General features: G+C 50.6%; 1 protein-coding gene across 2 annotated transcripts; it reads right to left on the bottom strand.

Annotated features, from left to right (window-relative positions):
- Positions 1-518: 518 nt before the first annotated feature.
- Positions 519-8,341, bottom strand: LOC102063617 (melanin-concentrating hormone receptor 1). Of its 2 annotated transcripts, none has more exons than XM_005494085.4 (2): positions 7,949-8,341; positions 519-4,664 (listed from the first exon to the last, which is right to left on the bottom strand). In XM_005494085.4, exons 1-2 carry the CDS (start codon positions 8,004-8,006, stop codon positions 3,619-3,621), a joined length of 1,104 nt encoding a protein of 367 aa, XP_005494142.2. In that variant the 5' UTR covers positions 8,007-8,341; the 3' UTR covers positions 519-3,618. The 2 variants fall into 2 exon arrangements, with proteins under 2 accessions (XP_005494142.2, XP_005494141.2); XM_005494084.4 differs by having other exon boundaries at positions 520-4,667.
- Between the last annotated feature and the right edge of the window lie 10,628 nt (positions 8,342-18,969).

The raw sequence follows: 18,969 nt of genomic DNA, 5'->3' as shown, positions 1-18,969 counted from the left end.
AGAGGGATGTCCAGGGAGGGATGTCACCAGCTGGGCTCCAGGGAGCTCAGCTCCAGGGGTGGCTTGGCAGAGCTGTGACTGAGGGAGTTTATTTTGCTGCCTGAGGGACACAGGGAGGTGGAGGGTGGAACAGAGGTAACCGAGAAGGTTGAGCTGGGGACTGAATCCTGCCACGACCAGCCAAGGGTGGCTTTGTCACTAGGAGGGAAAGTAGGAGTAAAAGTAACTGGACCATCTGCCCTTTTGTGGGAGTTTATCAAGAGCAGAGCTGTGACATGTGGCTTCACTTGCACCTCTGAGGACAATGAGGGGAAGAGGAGGGGCTGGAGAGTGAACCCATCTGTCGCCCTGCTGTCTGACAAGGCAGCTCACAAACACATGGGATAAGTGCTGGCAAAATGAGCAGAGGAAATTTGTCTCCTCCGGCATAGTAGGCTGTTGATCTGAAAAAACAGATTGAATAGTTTTTCTATCACCCTTTGGTTTTGAGGGTGTTTTCCCCCTGTTTTTTCAGCTGGATTTCCCTTTGATTTCTCTCAAGATAGAAAGCGGGCTGTGTTTGGGAAGCAGGAGTGCTGGGAAATGAGCTGCCTTATCTCTGTGCCCTTCTCACGGCGCCTCTCGGGCAGCCCTCACAGCACTCCAGGCTCCCCATCCCTGCACGAGGAGCTGGGCCCTTCCCTGCTTTGCAATTCCCTTTATTCAGGCTCTGCCCTTGGTAACCAAGGCACTGAGACAAGAGATCACATAATAAATACAAAGAGCAGAGGCACAAAGAGGTAAAGCTGAACACAAACCTGAATGTCAATGGACTCTCTGGCTGAATAAAGCCAGCTCTGAAAAAGTTGGAGAAGGGATAGGATGTTTGGAGGAGGTCACACCAAGGTGCACAGAGACTTTTAGCTCCTAGAAGGCCTTGCCTTATTATCTAGGCAGAGTGACACCTCTAAAGACATTGATCAGTAGGTTTGCTCCTAGGGACAGGCTTTTGTTCATCTTGTCCTGTGCTTTGGGGTGATTCTGGGAAGTTGACAAAAGTTATATGCTGGCTGTGTTCATTGCTAGTTTGCTTCCTGTCTGTGCCTTTCTTCCCAACCTCTCCATACATACACAGGTGTCCATATCCTGTCTTCTCAGGGAGTATTTGTCACACTTTTATGGATGTACATGGAAAGGGAAGCACCCCACAGCCAATATTTAACCATTTGGACTAGAAAACCCCTTCAGGACAGGCAGGAGAAACATAAGGGAATGGAAACCAAGAGCCTTTGCAGGGTAGTGGGACACTGGCTAATTGGAAGCTTTCTCCATGGTGTTGGGACCAGTCTCTCCAGAAAGGCTTTCCACCTCACGCAGATGAGTTCTACAGGACTTCAGGCTGGGAAGGTGCCTGTGTTGTGGTGAGTGTTGGACTGGTGTGTTGCCTTCAGTGTGATGAGCTGTGGGAAAGGTCTGCCCCATAAAACCCCTCCTGAGTGCGGCCCCAGTTGGTGCTGGGGTGGCCTCCCTTGGTGGTTAGCCCACTGGCCCCTGTGGTTTTTAGCACATGGCTTGGCCACACCGGTCAGATGGACTCACTTCAGATGGGAGCAGATTCGTTCAACCATAAACACCTTTACTGTGTAAGCGAGATAAAATCTTCAATGTACTGCTCTCTGAGGGAGCCCTGGTATCTCGGGCTGTTTTCACTTCTCATACTTTCCTTATGGCTGGCACTAGAGGAAGAAACACCCACCCAGTCATTACCACCTCCTTTCCCAGAAAAGTGTGCCAGCTCCTGCCTTCCTTGCCTCATGGGAGAAAGGTAACACAATAGCTTCCCTTGTCCCGAGGGCAAGTCTGGTTGGCACAGCACACATCCTCCTCGACCTTCGCTCCATGAGCCCTTCAGGGAGAGGACTGACCAAAGAGCAAAGCAGCTCCATGGAAAACAGCAGGTGAACATTCCTGGCAGTTAAAACGGAGCAAAGACTTTTGAGCCATAAAGCTTGGAAGTTCTGCAGGTGTCTGGCTTTGTTGGCTGGGGGAAACGCAGGAGAAACATCCACAAGATAATCTCAGCCACGGTCTGGATGTGCTGCTTTTGACAGAGCCTGGAAGAAAATACAGAGAGACGCTGTCCTGAGGTTTGTACAATGACTCAGAAAGCAAGGTGCTGTATGTGATGGTGTCAGAGGTGCTGGTGTTGCACACCTGGCTGCTTTGATCACCAGAGGTGAGCGAATGGCAGTGTGCTCTCTGCAGGGTGTAGGCTGAAATATTGGCTGTTCTTGAATGCACTTACAAGTGTGATGTGGGTGCATTAGGGGCACCTGTGAGTGTGTGTGTGTGGCTCAGGACATCCTGTGCAGGTCACAGTTTTGCTTTGGAGCTGAGTAAGAGTGAAATTCTGTTCTCAGCATATCGTGGGTGGCTGGTGGCGTGAAACCCTAAGTGTGGTATAACAAATTCCTTTGGACTGTTTGATCTTTTTAATTCTTTAACTTAAATCCATCTACAGTAACCAGTCCCTCCATGTCTGACAAAGTGCTGAACAATGCCTGCGTGGTCCCTGTGGAGCCCAGCACAGGCTGTCGGTGTAATCCCTGCTTTGAGCTGATCTCTGCTGTCTTTTCTCTACTCCATAATGAGCAGAGTTACTTCCTAACCTCCGACTGTTAAAGCTGCATATACAACACACAGACATTTAATTTTCCCTCTTTTAACTTTGTGTAAAGCATTTGTTATTTTTGAGGAAGCTTCATAAGCAACTCTGCTTCCCCTGAGCTGCTTTTTCACAGCTTCTCGCTCCACAGATTGTGATTTTTAGTCCTGCTTAAAACCCTCTGCCAGGGGTTCCCCAATGGCCGTGCAGACTGTGAGGCACAAGAGCAGCATGAAGAACTAGCACTGTGAAAATCTGCTCATTGGCATGGAAAACCACAAAGCTGGTGTTAGCAGCAACAGTTTTGAGAATTCTTTGCAGTCCCTTGAAGCAGTGTGATTATTATGTGTCTTATTTTGCTTGAAATATTTAGGATTAGCATCAAAATGAGCCCATTCTTGAAATGTTTTGGTTGCCAAACAATACAGCCCACTGGAGGCAGATGGGGCTGAACTGAAAAGCCAAGCAACAGGGCTGGGTGAGACTTCTGTCCCCAGGATTTCTCTGCTGTGTGCTTCTAGGGTATCAGCACAGCCAGCAAAGTCTCCGGATTACTTATTAAAAATATAAATATATGACATTGTGGTTCAAAGGTTCAAGGTTTGAATGAAGAAGCTCTATGTTGACAAGCTGCTTAGAACTCTTGGGCCAAGAGGTGAGGAATTATTGGGCAGTGTTGATAGAGGTTTTACTCTTGTAGGGTGAATATCCCGCCCAGAAATCCTCTTTGTGTCCTTTCTCTCTTTTCCACTCATCCTCTTTGGGCGCCCAGTGGTGGCAGAGTCCTCCTGTGCAGGGTGAAAAGCGGCAGCACACAGCATCTCATGGGCTGGGAGCAGTGCAGAAACGGAGTAATGGAGAAAGGAGGCACCTGCATTTTGGAGGTGGAAGTTTGTAGTCCATAGGCATCTCCAAGACCTGCCTGAAGCCGCTGCTCCTCCATTAAATCACAGATCCAGAGGCTTTCTGCTGCCCTAGTGAGCAGCCACAGTCACCGGCAGCGAGCGTGGGGAAAAGTCCTCCTGGAACTGAGTCTGCTGGGTGGATTCTGGCGCCAGCTTCAGGCACACGCTGGCCTCTGTCATGCTGTTGTTGTTGGCAGAGCTGCTGTTGCGGCAGGGCTCTTTGGCGGGGCGAATGGCCACCAAGAACTGGCGCTTGAAGGTCTCGCTGAGGGCGATGTACAGGAAGGGGTTGAGGCAGCTGTTGGCATAGCCCAAGCTAATGGCAAAGTTGTAGGCGTAAAAGAAGGCCATGGATGGGGTGTCGATGCCCAGGTGAACAAGCTGCAGGATGTAGAAGGGAGCCCAGCAAATGAAAAAGGCAGAGCAGATGGCGACTGCCATTCTGGTGACCTTCTTGGTACGCACCCGGAGGCTCCTCTGGGGCAGCGGCACCACGGTGGTGGCCATGTGCTGGAGGATCTTGAAATAGACCACGCAGATGATGACCAAGGGCACAGCAAAGGCCAGCATGAACTGGTAGAGGGTGAACCAGTAGATGTCGGTCTCTGGGTTGGGGAGCAGGAGAGCGCAGCGCACGGTCCCGTCCTCCAGGGGCATGAGGCCTGCGTACATCCACACAGGGATGATGGTCAGGAAGGACAGCAGCCACACCAGGCAGATGACGAGAGCGGCCACACACGGCGTCCGGACGTAGGTGGACTTGAGGGGGTACACGGTGGCCAGGTAACGGTCCAGTGTCATCACTGTGAGGATGTTGGTGCTGGTGATCTGGCTGTTGGTGTCCAGGGCCGTGATGATGGTGCACAGGGGAGCTCCAAAGTACCACGAGCCGTTGCCTAAGAGCTGGTGGATGAGGAAGGGCATGCCCAAGAGGAAGAGGAGGTCCACGATGGAGAGGTTGAAGATGAAAATGTCAGGCACGGTCTGCTTGCATCTCAGCTTCTTCTTCTTGACGATAGTGAAGATCACAATGAGGTTCCCCATGATGCCCAGGAAGCAGATGATGCTGAAGAGACTGGGCATGATCACATTGGTGTGTGGTGCTGGCTTCTCTGCTACTGCCAAAACAAACCAAAGCAGTGAGTGCAACCCAGAGACAACCTCTTTACAATTCAGCGTGCTTGCCCTGTCCTGCAGATGGACCCATCCCCATCAAAGACATAGATTGGAATGATTTTTAATACCCTTTCCAGCACTCGGAGAGGCTAAGCTGGGGATTTGGCACTTCCTTCTCTGCCTCTCAGTACGTGCAGCATGCCCAAACCTGGCTATGTGCAGGCATCTTTCCTCAGCTCTCCCGAAGTGCTTCTGTCCTGCTCTGCAACTCCCCAGCCCTTTTTTGAGGGGCTGACCTCTGGCTGGCATGCCTCTGCATTCACCAGCACCTGACAGAGTTGAGAGTAACTTTTATTCCATGCAGTGAAGTGTTTTTAGCTGTTTTTGAGGGGAGTGGGTGAGGCAGCTTGTGCTTCCCACACTGGAGAAGTAAAGCCTGTCTGTGGGTGCCAAAATCTGGGTAAAGTCAATACTCAAGCTGCTGTCAGAAAGCTTCAGTTCATTTGTTGGGTAGTTTATCTGTTGTGTGGTGTGAGACACAGAGTTCATTGGCCATGCAGGCAGACACCTCATGCTTATCTGTATTGTGAGAGCTGGGACTCTGCTCTGGCTGTGTCCCCGTTCTCTTACCAAGGTTAGGCCAGAAAGCATTCTCCTTTCCCTCTTCCTTCCCTGCCTCTCTCACTTTCTCTAGTTTTTTTCCTGCTAAGAAATCCAAGTATGTGGTCAGACAAGGATTGGGAGTATGTTTCAGAGGGGCCCTTCAACAGGGATTGTCTTAAGAGAAAAACAGCTTAAAGCTACTGTCTTTGAGTTGTGGATATGATTGGATTTCCAAGGCAAAATTCTTGCCTGATAACACTTAGCTTATCCACACCAATGCTTGACTGTTCCTCTTTGGGGTGGGACCTGCAAACATAATCAAATTCACATTGGCCTTGTCCCTCACCAGGATGTAAAATCACATTTTGAAGCCACAAGCTCTTGGGCACAGGAGGTAGTGTTGAAGGCACTGATGGTGGTGCTCTCTGTTCTGCAGGGTTCCCATGTGTGCTGAAGTCTAAGGCAGCCCTTCTTAGCTGAGGTAAATCTCATTTCATCTCATTACTCCTCTCCTATGGGACCCGGTGGGGTTTTTTTTCTAGGAAATGGTTTTGTGTGAGTTATTTATGTGGCTGTTACAAGGACTGTTCGTGACAGCCCCTCAGCCCAGGCTGCCTTTCATTGAATTGCAGATGATTCAATGTACTGCTAATTGGAAATGCTTTCAGGCACTGAACTGTTCTATCTCCTTAGCAGCAGAAGTGGGGAAGCCTCCTCCAACAGAACCTAGGGAAATCTTGACAATTAGATTAAGTGGAATAAGAGATACTTGCAGGTGTAGTCTTTGCCAGAGCAGCGTCTGTTTGCTGAAGTGGTATTTGCTGACTTTGACCTCTGGAATTCTTGAGTACAAACTCCTCCACATTTCCTTTGGCGTGAAGAGAAGTTTGATGGAATTAGCAAGATAACTGGGGCTACACTGCTGGCCTGTGGCTGGAAATGTGTGTGCCATATTTCAGTGCTCTTAGAAGTGGCCACGATGAGCTGCCACTGGCTCAGTCCTTTTGGCACTAGGAAGGAGCAGCTTAGGCATGAGCAAGTCCAAGGGCAATGACAGAACCCAATAAAGCAGTTCCTGCACCTTTTTATTGGGATGCCTCTCTGCAGGTGTTGGAAAGCAGCCAGTGAGGCACAGAAGAGCTAGCAGGCAGCCTGAAGGTGGAAGCCAGGCTTGGCTGACAAGACAAAAAAACCTTGTCCAGACCATTTGTGGAGGTTTAAGTGCTCCCTGTTCCTCCTGGTGACCCGTTAATGCAGTTAATGCAAGAAAATATCCCCTGTTATGTGATTTTTAGCAGATAACCTACAGCCATCAGCAGCCTCTTGAAGTCTGACACTCTTGAGCATCCAAAGATATCTCAAGCCTCCTTAATGCTGGAAGATGGAGGACTAGAAACTGGAAGATGATGATTCTGGTCCTGCTGTCCTGTACGGAGCTGTTATGAATTCTGATCTCCTTTCTTTTAACCACAAACCTTATGAGTGTGGTGGGAAAGGATTGTTTGAGTGAAACATAAATGCCACATGGTTAGCTGGAAATTGGGACAAAATGTCCCTTTCCTGCTGTGTAATCGGTGCAGTGCTCATGGTGATTCCGTAACAGTTGGAATGAGCTCAGCCATCCTCAGAGCAGGATGTGTGCAGGCCCAAAGGCTCTGTGTGAGGGTGGGCTGTGCAGTGCTATAGCACCTGTCCTGCTGATGCTGTCTGTGCGAGCAGGACTTGCATGACTGATCAGCTGCACTAGTTTGGAGCTGTAGTTCATGTGTGTTTAATGGGCTGGAGTCAGAAGAGCACATCTATCAAATACTCAAAAGTTGTCCTTTCTCAAGTCTCTTTCATCTTGAGACATCATTGAATCTGAATTTTCAGTGCTGCTTTTGTGCATATCCAAGTGAATATATTTTGTGTTTAACCAGCTACTTCAGGCATTGATTTGTCCTTGTTTGTAGGTCTGTGGCTGCCCTGATAGTTCTTCTTAAAGTCCCAAAGGGGCTGCACTATGTGAACTGAATGAGGACTGGGCTAATTTTTTTCTCTAAGGTGGTTGTCGTACTAAGCCATACTCTGATATAGAGTAATAGACTTCATCTTCACTGCATTTCATAAGGAAGTACCTAAGGCACACTTTTGGTTTCTAAAGGACCGTGCTGGTGCAGAAAGAGTCAGACCATATATAAACCACCTTCTGTTGAAGAGTTTCACCCTCTTAAGCCATTGAGAACTGTATTGCCCGACCCTAAACTATTGATTTGAAAACAGGGTCGGAATGGAGCAAACGGGAGGCTGGTAAGGATCTCTGCATCCCTCTCCAGCGCTATCTCATCTTTCCTGTGCTTCCCTCCCCGTGTAGCCGGGCTGGTTCCTCCCTTCCCAGCAGCCAGGACCTGCGGGCTGCTGGAGTTTGCTGCCTGGCAGCCAACAGGTAGCGGCTGGCGGGGCCGGGCGGTGTTTCAGCGGGGCCGGGCGGTGTTTCAGCGGTGCCGGGGGTCCCGCAGCCCCGGGGACCCAGCGCGTCCCGTCCCGTCCCGTCCCTCCGCCCGCCCGGCGCTGTCCGGCCGCGGGTGCTGAAGGCGGCCCGGCCCGGGCAGGGTGGGGGTCCCTGCCGAGCCCCCGTCACCCCCGTCACCCCCAGCCCCATCACCCGCAGCCCCTCCGAGCCCCGCTCAGCCCCGCTCACCGGAGCCGTTCTGAGCCTCCGGCGCCGAGAAGTTGCGGGAGGAGTTGCCGGGGGCCATGGCCGGAGCGCCGGGAGCCGGGACGGGGAAAGTTGGGCAAGTTCCCCGCGTCGGGACGGGCCGCGCTTTGCCCCGCGGGAGGAGGAGGAGGAGGCAGCCCTTCCTCCCTCCCTGCCTGCCTCCCTGCCTGGCAGAGCCGGCGAGCGGCGGCTGAGCCGGGCTGCGCTCGGAGCCGGCTCTGACATCAGGAGCAGCTGACTCGGGCGGACACGCCGGGGGCGAGCGTCCCTCGCCGCTGCCGGTGGGAGGGAACGCGGGGCCGGCACCGGGGCCGGGCGGTGCCCCCGCACATCACACCCGAGGGCTCCGGTCTGCGCCCTCCGCTCACAGCCAGCCTGCGCTCGCCCGCCCCAGGAGGAGTACCAAATTTATTATTATTATTTTTTTTAACTAGTTCTGATCTGCCTTCGGTGTGTATTTTTCTCTTTACAGACACATGCACTTTTCGTCCCCGAGCCATAGGCACAGCCCCAGTGGGGCTGAAGGATGTTAAGGGAGCAAATTACCCGCTGAAAACTGTTGCTTTCACCCTCTGATGCCTCTAACTGCAATTCTAACCTGAGACACTTCACTTGTAATTAATTCTCTGCTCTTTTCTGCTGTTCTGCTTCTTGCCACAGCTCATTTGCTTCCTAGCTCCAGAAATTAGCTCTGTTGCTAGCTCAGATTTTGTCTTCTATTTGCCTTAAAAATACTAGGAAAGGACTCCCTTGGGTTTTGAGAAGCTGTTTTATTCCTTTTCTTTGCCTTGCCAGAGCTGTAGCCTGTGCTTTTCTGTGGCTTTGAGCTGATGATTGCCTTGTGCTCCTGGCCACTGTTTATACATGAGATGGATTCCTCCGTTACGGTTTGATAAATCACATGTTACCAAGGCAAACAGATCGTTCTGTACCTCAGAGCACTTCCTGGACTGAAAAAAAACCCCATGGTATCATGTCAGAAGCCTGTGAGAAATCCTTCTGCCTGTGAGCAGCAACAGGCAGGGTTTTCTCTGTGGCAGAGCACAGTGCAGTGGGTATGGTTTGCTTTATAACAATGACATATGTCTGCCTGGAAATCTGCCTTGTTTCTGTCTCTTTCTTTCAGTAGTTGCAAAGGCTAGAATCAGCTGCAGGAGTAATTTTTTGCAGCTTCATAATTCTGTAGGAATCAATCTGTACCTGTAAAAGGGAGGCCCAGCACACACAGAGCAGCAATCCCAGCCAGATTTGGCAGCAGCAGTTTCAGTATGGGCCAGTTTTGTGTAACCCAAAGGAGTTCATCATTATTAGGTTGTCCTCTAGTGGACCAGCAGCAGACAGAAACCTGGTGCACATTTTGCCCAGGCATTGAAGCTCTTAGAAATCTGAGACAGGATGAGGCCAATTTGCTCTGCTGTAAGGTTATTGTTGAGTCTCTGGAGTTGCCTCAGTCAGTGATTTGCCTGTGAGTTTTTTTCCATGGCAGGTATCTGTGGTATCTAAGTTTTGAACATGTACAACTTGTTGAAAAGTGGAGTTTCTCAGTTAATACTTTCTTTAAAAACTGTTTCCTTCACATCTTGGATGAATGTAAGTGTTCATCTGTATGGGGTTACTGCTGCAAAGCAAGCACTGGTTTGTGTGTGGGTGTTGGAGTGTTGTGAGCAGAGTGCTGTCCTCTGCAGAGTGCCTTCAGATAATTTAGTTTTATGCAGGCTTGGAGTATGGATTAGGAGTATTTGCATAGGAAACTGGTGGGCAGTTGCTATTGCAAATATTTTCCCTGCATAGACAGGCTCCTACTCACTTTCCCTGGAGAGAAATGTGGTATCTTATAGCTTTCAAAGAAAGAATCTGACATTTAAATATAGCAGTTGTTCCAAAGCACGCATTTAGTTTTACTTTGCAATCTCAGCTATTGCTGTTCACTTAGAAAAGCCTCACACATGAGGAAGGTGTAATTCCTCCTTCTCAGCTGTAGAGGCATAAAAACCCACAGCAGCTCTGTCCCTGACATGACAAAGCCATGCTCAGCGTGTGAGATCTCCCTCACCACCATTTCTGTGTCACTGTTTCATTACTGGGCTTTCATATTCAGGCTTTGACAAGGTTTGTTTTCCCTTTTTTTTGCTCTGTCAATAATCTGGACGTTCTTGCCCTGGGGAGGGACTGGTTGTGCAGAGTTTTGCCGAGTTTGGAGGGGTAGAGAGACGGGAGGAATTGGAACTGCAGCCAGGGGTGATGCGCAGCCTGTCTGTGCGCAGAGCGCGCCGTGGGCAGCACGAGCAGCTCAGTAATCGGCTCATTATCTGCCTCAACACTTGGAGACAGCAGCTCTCTGAAGGACTGGTTCTGTGAGTGTTCATCTGCTGGAAACTGCAGCGGGGATGAGCTCTCAGGGGACCTTGGGATACAGCCGATGAGTTGTGCTAACCACTGCAGGTAATTACAAGGAAGATTGAGGCACTAACCCCTTGAAAACACCTCTTAAGAGAGAGATATAGTAATTAACATTTAGACAGGGAATTGCCATCTCGACAGCCTAATGATGTAGATAAAAGTGAGGAAATGGAGCTCAGCCCTTGAACATAAAAGAAAGAAAAATTACTTCTTCCTACAAACTTGGCATCACCACTACACTTAGACCATCCTGTCTGCAACATTGCTGTTATGAAGAAAGATAGTAATCATCCAAAGCTGCTGCTGGGCAAATTCTGCAACCAGGGAATGAATCTGGCTGGTCTAACAGCGGTTGAACCCTGAAAGGCTCCTGCATTTCAGTAATGAGTTACATTTCCTGTGCCTGTCCCAGCTGGAGATCCTGACTTACGCAACACGAGTGGAACCGCAGCATCCCATGGGGCAGAGAGCAGCGCCGGCTTCTGTTACCGTGCTACTGAAACCATCTCCCCAGCTGGTTTCACCAAATAATTTCTCATTAAATGGAGACCTTCTCATTTGCTAAATATTTATTTAGCACCTGGCTGCTGCTCTGATTTGCACTCTGGAGAGAGAAGCCTTTCCTAAGAGCCAGGTTGCAAACCCTCCCCTCTAACTCACTGCTCTCCTTACTCACGACTCCAGACTTACAGAATGGGCCTCTGCATTTTTATTGCTTAGCTCTTCGACTGTGATTATATTGACCAAGTAGCCTAATAGGTGAAGTTTTGTCCTTGTAGTGGCCTTAGGGATAGGGATGATCTCACTCAGGATGTGTTAGACATGGTGCATCATCCACGCTGACTGAGTGCTGATAGCTGCACATCAGTCTCCTTTCTTTCCAGGCAAGATTGATAACACAGTTTCCAACTGCTGCTTCATTTTATCTCGTTTGATGAAAGTGGGTCTTTGCCACATAACATCTTCCTTCCCTGTAGATGAGAAGTGATAGCAAACTTAAACAATTTCCCTAAAGTCACATGCTGAGCTTGAGGTCAAAAATTGACAGTAATTCTCTCTACAACAGCCCGGGTTTAGGCAGCATCTTATCCCTCCTCCTGCAATGTCTGTATCAGCACAACTTTTTTATCTTCACAGAGGGATGTGTACTGAATGAAATGATCTGATTCAAAAACTAAACACAGAAAACTCAAATGTTTGGAGAAGTAGGTTTGTGAAAGCAGCTTGGTGGTGACTCGGGTGCTGCTGTCATTGATCCAGATGTGCACAGCTGTATGTATGGTCTGGCAGGTTGGAAAGAAGCTGATGTTGCCTTGGTGCCATATTTGATTCAGGTCGGTGCTACAGTGTGATTCAGTTCTGCCCTGAGATGCTATTAATGAACAAGGAGCCTGAGCCATGAGCAAACTCCTGATTTCCCAACTCCCAGGCTCTGCTTTCTCTTAGTCATGAGCATCTCTAATGAAAGCAGCAGGTGAACTCTCTTTCTCAGCTGCTCAATAGCCACATGTGGCTTTACAGGAATTCTTCAGCTAAATGGTCACCTAAGCTCTTCTGTTATCTGTGCTGGATTTCTAATTAGTTAACACAAAGTGGGCATTTATCTGAAACCAGATGATGACCTCCTCTCTCCCTCCTGGTTCCTGCCCTTGAAATGACAGGTCCGAGCTGCCTGGCTCATTCCAGTCCCACACTGCTAATTTGAGGTTTAAGCCCTCAGCCTTTGCCCATCCCACTGCTCTCAGCGAGCCAAAGGCCAGGGCAGCACCTTCTGTGGTTTTGTTTTCATTGCAAAAGGTTAGAGGATCCCAGAGACAAAGGCACAGCCAAAAATAACAAGGGGCTAAGCAGGACTGGCCCTGTGAGAGGCTGTGGGGCTCCAGGGCAGGGTCAGCCCATGTGCTGAGCTCAGGGATGTGGATGTGGGCTTGGTGAAATGGGCAGATCCCCAGTGTCCTTGTCTGAGATAAGAAGCTGCCAGCACATCTTGAAGTTGGACAAGAACAGCCCTCAGGGAGACAAATCCTGCCTCAGGGTATGTATTTGTTGTTAGTCACTGATTCCCTTTTACAAGAGCAGGCATTAGCACAAGGAGAAGGCAGCTGGAACCTGAATTCCTCCTGAGTCTGAACTGAGGGGAAGAAAGTTTTGGCTTGGATCTGTGGCTTGTGGATAACTGTTCATGGAGCTCAAGAGGAGACAGAAAGGAGGCTTGATGTGGAGGGTTGATGATCAAGAATTGGTGTCTGCCCAACCCAAAATGAGTGCTGTGCCATCCTTCTTTTCCATGAGAATTAGAATGTTGTTAAGCTTGGAAATGGAAATGGAAATTACAGATCCAAGATGAAGCAAAAGGGAAAATCCTGAGAGGTTCAAGTCAGGGAAACGAGATAAACTCCATTCAAAGTCTGGAAAGAGCTGTCACATGAAATTGCAAATCCAAGTGTAAGGATTTGTGACAAAGCTAATAAAAAAGTGGTGTTTTATAACCAGAGACTGCAATCCTGCTGCCTAGTCCTGAGAAGGGGCAGGGGGGGAAGAAAGAAGTAATAGTTGTTTTTTTAAATCTACCTGAAATCCAGTAAAACATTTGATACAGCGTGTCACAGGAAATTTTTTAGTTTGCAGAAGATGTGAACAAGCACAAAATCTGTAAAATTAATAAGGCATTAAATGCCAAGTGAGACGGAAGCCTTGTGTCAAGGGGGCTGTTAGCTGTGGTAGCATGGGATGGGAAACCCTCCTGACACAAACCTGCAGGCCCCTGCAGGAAAAGCTCTGCTCACCTCACTGCTGGGTTGCTGGAGCAGCCAGATGTTCCTCTCCTCTCCACTTCCCCCCAGGGAAAACAACCATATGTTCTCTGTGCCACTGCAGGGCACAGTGGCATCTGCTGGGCTTGGAGGCAGTGGCTCAGGGCAGTGGAAGAGGTGGGAACCTTTTAAAATGATAATGAAAAAGTAAAATGATGCTCACTTATGAAAACAATAATCAGTAAAGCTCTTTGCCTCTTGGGCTGTTGAACACGGGCAGAGGCAGATGCACCAGCAGCAGCAGCCAGCATTTGTTATCAGCTGGGAGTTCATTAGCTGGAAAGATGGGAGAGGAGCAGGATGTGGGTTCAGTGTGAGCTCCCTGTTTAACATGGCTCAGAAAAAGGTAAATGTGGCTCTCAGAGGGACCTGCAGAGATGTTTCCCTGGCAGGAGTTGTTGTGTAAAGTGGAGGTGAGGCTTCCTCTGGAAACCTGCATGGATTCTTCATCTTTCATGTCCAGATCTGCAGAGAAAGTTGAGCTGCAGGAACACTTGAATGAGTCAGGACAGAGTAAGGGCACAGGGAGGTGACCAGGGCAATGCTGGGGATGACAGGCCTGGTACCACATCCAGGCTCACAGAAAAGATGCTTTCTCCAATGGTGCATTCTTTCAGAATCAGAGCAGGTTCCAGGAGAAGGGTTAAACAACCAGAAGCTGGCCATTTTGCTGGTTGCCTTAAAATACTTGGAGAGAGTTCATCTGGATAAAATCAGCCCCAAATGTTATTTTTGATTGACTCAGTTCCTGGAGGTTTTGCAGCAGTGGAAGATGTAAATACATCACTGTGATGCTTTCTAAATGTCCCAGTTTGCCACTGGGTGTCTTTCTCTCCTCTCCCTCTGATTTTTCCTGGTGTGTGAGAAGGGCTGTTGGTCTGGAAGGCAACAGAGATATTTCTACTGCCTCCTGCCCTGGGTTATTACTCTGTGCAAAGGCCCCTTCCCACATCTTGAGCCACCATAGCCCCATGGTTCAGCGCACTCAGATCATCGTTCCACTGGCCCCGTGCACAGTGGCCTGCTAATGCCTGGGGTGTTTTCCTCTGATCCTTATTTTCCAGACTGGGGTGGCAGTCAGTGCCTTTGCAAAGCAATTTTAAATGTGCTAAGTTTTGTGTAACACCATGTGTGTGTGTACAGATCTGGGCTGCTGAGGTTGCAGCTGAGGTTGTCAGCAGACCCAAGAAGCCAGACCTATCTCTAGGTCCAGGATTTATTCCCATCAGAAATCATAGTTAATTAAAGTCTTCTTCTGAAAGGAATTTCTTAGCCACACTAGAGGGATAACAAAGTGAAAGCCGTGTCCTTAATCCTGCCCTTTCATCTCCTAGAAATTCCTTCCTCTCCTGTCTCTTTCTCTCCGTCCTGATTGTTAAAAGAAATGAGAAATAATTTCCACTTGGAAAAAACCCAAGACAACAAAACTCCAGCCCAGCTGATCACAGCAGAAGCCGAGGAGACGGAGCTGAAAGGAGGGAGCTGTTAATGAAGCATCAGCAGCGAGCCAGGGGCAGGAGCTGGAGCCCATCCAGATGGCACCGCTAATTCCCTGCATCCACTAAACACACACATCCTCCCGGGGAGGGCTTGGCCGAGCCTCTCACAGCCCCGGTCAGCTGCAGCCTCGCCCCCACCCCAGCACGGGATTTGCCTGGGTTATTCCAGGCCTCCAAACCCGAATTCCCTCTATGGATGGGCAATGATATCTTCCCTGCTGACCCATCGAGGGAAAATGGAGCCCCAGACTTTGGTTTCCATGCATTCCTGCATGGATGCATCAGCGCTCCAATTGCTGCTCTCCTTCCTGTCAGCACGGCTGGGAAGGGCCAGGAGGAGGAGGAGAGGAGCAGTGGGGATGGAGGGATCAATAGGGATGGGGAGCAGGGCTGGCAGCGTGGGGAGCAGCATGGCCCCGATGGCAGAGTGAGCTGTGGCTGTGCTGGCACTGCCCTGTCTGCTCCTGAGCTCCCACAGCTTCCCTCCATCCCCAGGCAAACCGGATCCTCGTGTTTCCTGGCCTGGCAGATAAGGCGGCCTCGGCATTAATCAGGAGGCCTGGAGAATGGGATCAACGCAAGGCAGGCGTGCTGCACACTTAATCTCCTTTACTCCCTGATGATGGATGGAGCTCATTGCAGACATTAATCAAGTCTGTGAGTGTGCACCAGGCAAAATGGATTAGACACTGTGCTGCTGGCAGAGGCATGTCCTGAGTCCCTGGGCAGTCCTGAAGGAAGCCCAGCGTGGTGGCAGTGCCAGTCAGGGCGGCAGCACAGCAATGTGGTGTGGGTGACAGGGATTACAGCTGCCAGAGCCCCAGCACTGCCCAGGTGTGTCCCCACTTCTGCTGTGCTGGTGCTGGCTGAGTCTTCCTCTCTAGGGGCTCAGAGCTGTGAGGTGTGTTCTGGTCAGGGCTGGATTGTGCTCATCCTTGGAGTTGCTCTTCTAAACGATGTGCAGAGGTCCTGGGATGGTTTCAGGGACATTGGAACATCTCCAGTTATGCAGCCCCCAGATCTGCCTGTTACCCAGAGGAGACACAGCTGCCTGTGAAGGGAAGCTCTGGTGGGAATGGAAAAGGAGCATCAGGCAGCAGAAGCCACCTGTGAGTCTCTGGAGACCGTGGACTCTCCTGGATAAGCAGGGATAGGATCCACTGTCACGTCCCAGCCCTGGCCATGGCTCTGCAGAATCCCTTGTGAAAGGCACTTTTCTAGTGTGAGATTTTGTTCCAGCTGTGTGTGAACTGTGCCACTTTGGACATCACGGATTTGAGGAGTGGTGTCTTGGAAGCAAAGCAAAATGTTTTCAGGCAACATGAGAAAAATATTCTTCATCTGCTTCGTACCGGCATTGGAAGGACCAGCAGTAAGAACAACCCCAAACCCTTATCTTCCAAAGGGGGAGAAGTTCAGGCCTGAGGAAGCAGAGGGAAATGCCCTGGAAAGTTATGGACCATGCCTCTGCACAGACGTCACGGCCCAGGATGTGGATTTGCAGCACAGCCACCCTGCAGCAGCAGCTCGGGGTATTCCTGCGGGCATTCCCGGCCCCGATCCCTTGGAGCGATGCCGGTGGCCCGCGCGCTCCTGCTGCACGGCAGCTGGAGGCTGCAGTATCCACTGACAGCCAACGAGTTGTGGTTTTCTGATGATTAATGACACCTCCCTCCTCATGGGAGCCATTCAGCCTCCACGCAGCTGGATGATAGCGGAGCCAGAGCGAAATTTGGGTGTTTCCAGGGAATAAGGTCCACAGGCTGTGAGTGCGGTGCTGCAGTTGTGAGTTGGTTTATTCCCCCCACATCAATCCTAGAAGGGGCTCAGTTTCTGCAGGTAAATGTGCCTGACCTTCATTTCCAGGATGGATGCAAGTGGGTGGGTGGAATCCAAGAGGTTTGTTAACAGACATTTTCTTTCCCCCCTCTGCCTTAAGTGCAAAGCCCAAATGACATCAAAGCAACAGAAAGTCTAATCCCATTTTGAATCAGTGCAAGCACATGCAGCGAATGTTAAACAGGGAATCCGGCTGCAAAAAAAGGGAGGATTATCTTTAATTTCCTGAGTAAGGGACTAAGCAAGGGAGACAGAGAGAAAAGAAAGGCACAAGAGCAGAAAGAAGTGGCTGTCAGCACAGGGAGGCTGGAGGGGGACAGAAGAGGAAGGCAGGGCGAGGAGGACAGTGCGAGCAGCAGCTCACGTGTACCTGGAGGGGTGAGTCCAGCAGGAGCCAGGAGCTGGCACGTGGGAAGGAGCCCCATGCCAGCACCTGCCCAAGTTCCCACAGGGATTCAGGGGCAGGATTTGGGTTTGCTGTGCCAGGGCAGGGGCTGGTGCAGGCTGTAACTCCTGGCTTGCACACCTTCCAGCCAGGGCTGAGGAGCTGCTTTTCAAGGGAGCTCAGAGCTGGACTGCCAGCAAGGTGTTGGTGACCTGATTACTTTTGTGGGGGGAAATTATTTGCTGCAAAAGATACTACCAGAGCAGAGCTTCCTAACCCACCAGGCCCTGCTACCTGTCTGAGAGCTGACTCTGGGTGGGTTTCTGAAGCTCTTTGCCACCAGCAGGTCCCACCAGCTCTGCTAAGGGCAGTCACTGCTGCATTTTACACTAAGGCTGATGTTCACTTTCACAGGGTATGGGTTCATGGAGCTGTGTCCAAGTTCTGGCTTGGGTCTGGGATGCATCCTGGCACTGAAGCCCTCCTGTGCTGTGGCGTGGCAGGAGGTGTCTGGGGCCAAACCAGCGCAAAGCTCTGCCTGCCAGAGCCTGGTCCCTGGGAGGGAGCTGTGATCCTCTTCCTCCTCCTTGTGGGCAGTGCATCTCTCTCTTGATCAAGCTCCCTAATTCATCTCCTTGGACTGCTTCCAGCAGCAGCTCTTGCCAGGAGGGTGTGTAAGAGGCAGTGGAGTAAATACCCACGTAAGCACCTTTGTGTGCAGATCCTCTGTGCTGCTCTCGCTTTGCCCTTCACACTGGTGCCTGCGAGGGGGAGTGCTGAGCAGGGTGAGAAATGCCTGGCCTGGATGAAATGTGGGAGGAGATGGATGCCTGTGCAGGAAAGGCTCCATGGGGACAGGATGTGACTTCTGAGGATCAGGAATGAGACTGAGACTTGCTGGGCTGCTTAAGGACGAGCAAAGCCCAGCAGTGGGGCACCCATCACCCCTTGGTGCTCAGGGAGCCAGGTGATGTGTGAATAAATGTCAGGAGCTGCAGGAAGGGCTCCTGTGGGTGGCTTTAAATCTGGGCAATAACCTGCTTTCTGGCATGGCCTGATTTGGTGCAGGAGAGGCCCTTCCTCACCCTGCTTCATCCTCAGCCTGCACCCTCCTCTCTGCAGGACAGATCCTGTGGTCCAGCACAGCCTCTGTGGCCATGGTGGTGCTGCCCTTGTTCAGGTGCCAGACACCAGCCCTGTGCTGACCCTGAACTGGGAGTGTTGGGACAGTGCTGTCCATCCAGGGAATGGACCCTTGCCATGGGCACCAAACTGCTCTTGCTCCCTTGTCTGAGATGCAGCCCTGGGATTGCAGCAAGGCCTGGGCTCAAGGTGGGCACACTTTTAAAAACCAGCACTGGTTTTTTAAAAAGGAAAAGAGAAAGAGAAGCCTGAGCCACGCTGAAAGGGGAGAAAGTGTATTTCCATCCAGCTGGTTCATAACATACTTTAAATGTTTTGGATGTCTGGTGTGGGCCTTTGCAGACCTCCTGCCCATGCAGAGAGGGTGAAATGGCCATGAACTTCCAAGTTTGGTTTTCATGGGTGAGATTTGGGACTGGGAGTCTTGCACTCCAAAATTTGGAGCCATGTTTGTCACAGCCTCACCTGGAGCCAGCGCTGGCCATGAAGCTGCTGTGGACACCACTGTGTGTATTTCTTCTGCCAGTGTGGCTGCTTCCATGCCAGGCAGCAAATGCACAGCTTTGAGTGTTTTACCCCATCTCAAAATAATGCCAGAGTAGAGAGGAAGGGTTTGCACAGCTGCAGGGCCTGTGAGACAAGCCAGGATGAGCTGCAGCCACCCAAGACATGGGCTAGCCTAATAAAACTGCTTTGAATTGTTGCATTGAATTTGAAAAAACCCCAACAACCTCCTTCCCAGTACTTTACAAGGAGGCGATCGCCGTAGCAGGGACCTCTAGATGGCAACATCGACCTGAGGAGCTGCAAGAGGAACCGGGGCCCCGCAGGGCTGAGCAGCCCGGCCCGGCTGGAGCCCCCAGCCCCTCACACAAAGTGGGGAACACAAGTCAGCGCTGCCTTGGGCACCTTTCTGCAGAGGCT

Source organism: Zonotrichia albicollis, chromosome 19 (assembly GCF_047830755.1).
Source record: "Zonotrichia albicollis isolate bZonAlb1 chromosome 19, bZonAlb1.hap1, whole genome shotgun sequence".
NCBI classification, from domain to species: domain Eukaryota; kingdom Metazoa; phylum Chordata; class Aves; order Passeriformes; family Passerellidae; genus Zonotrichia; species Zonotrichia albicollis.
Note: the sequence above shows the minus strand (reverse complement) of the source record. Positions and strands in the feature narration are given on the sequence as shown.

Coding starts and splice junctions, on each gene's coding strand:
- LOC102063617 (XM_005494084.4), bottom strand. CDS start 8,006: ATGGCCCCCGGCAACTCCTCCCGCAACTTCTCGGCGCCGGAGGCTCAG. Junction 4,668..7,948: donor GGAGGCTCAGAACGGCTCCG/GTGAGCGGGGCT, acceptor TTGTTTTGGCAG/TAGCAGAGAAGCCAGCACCA.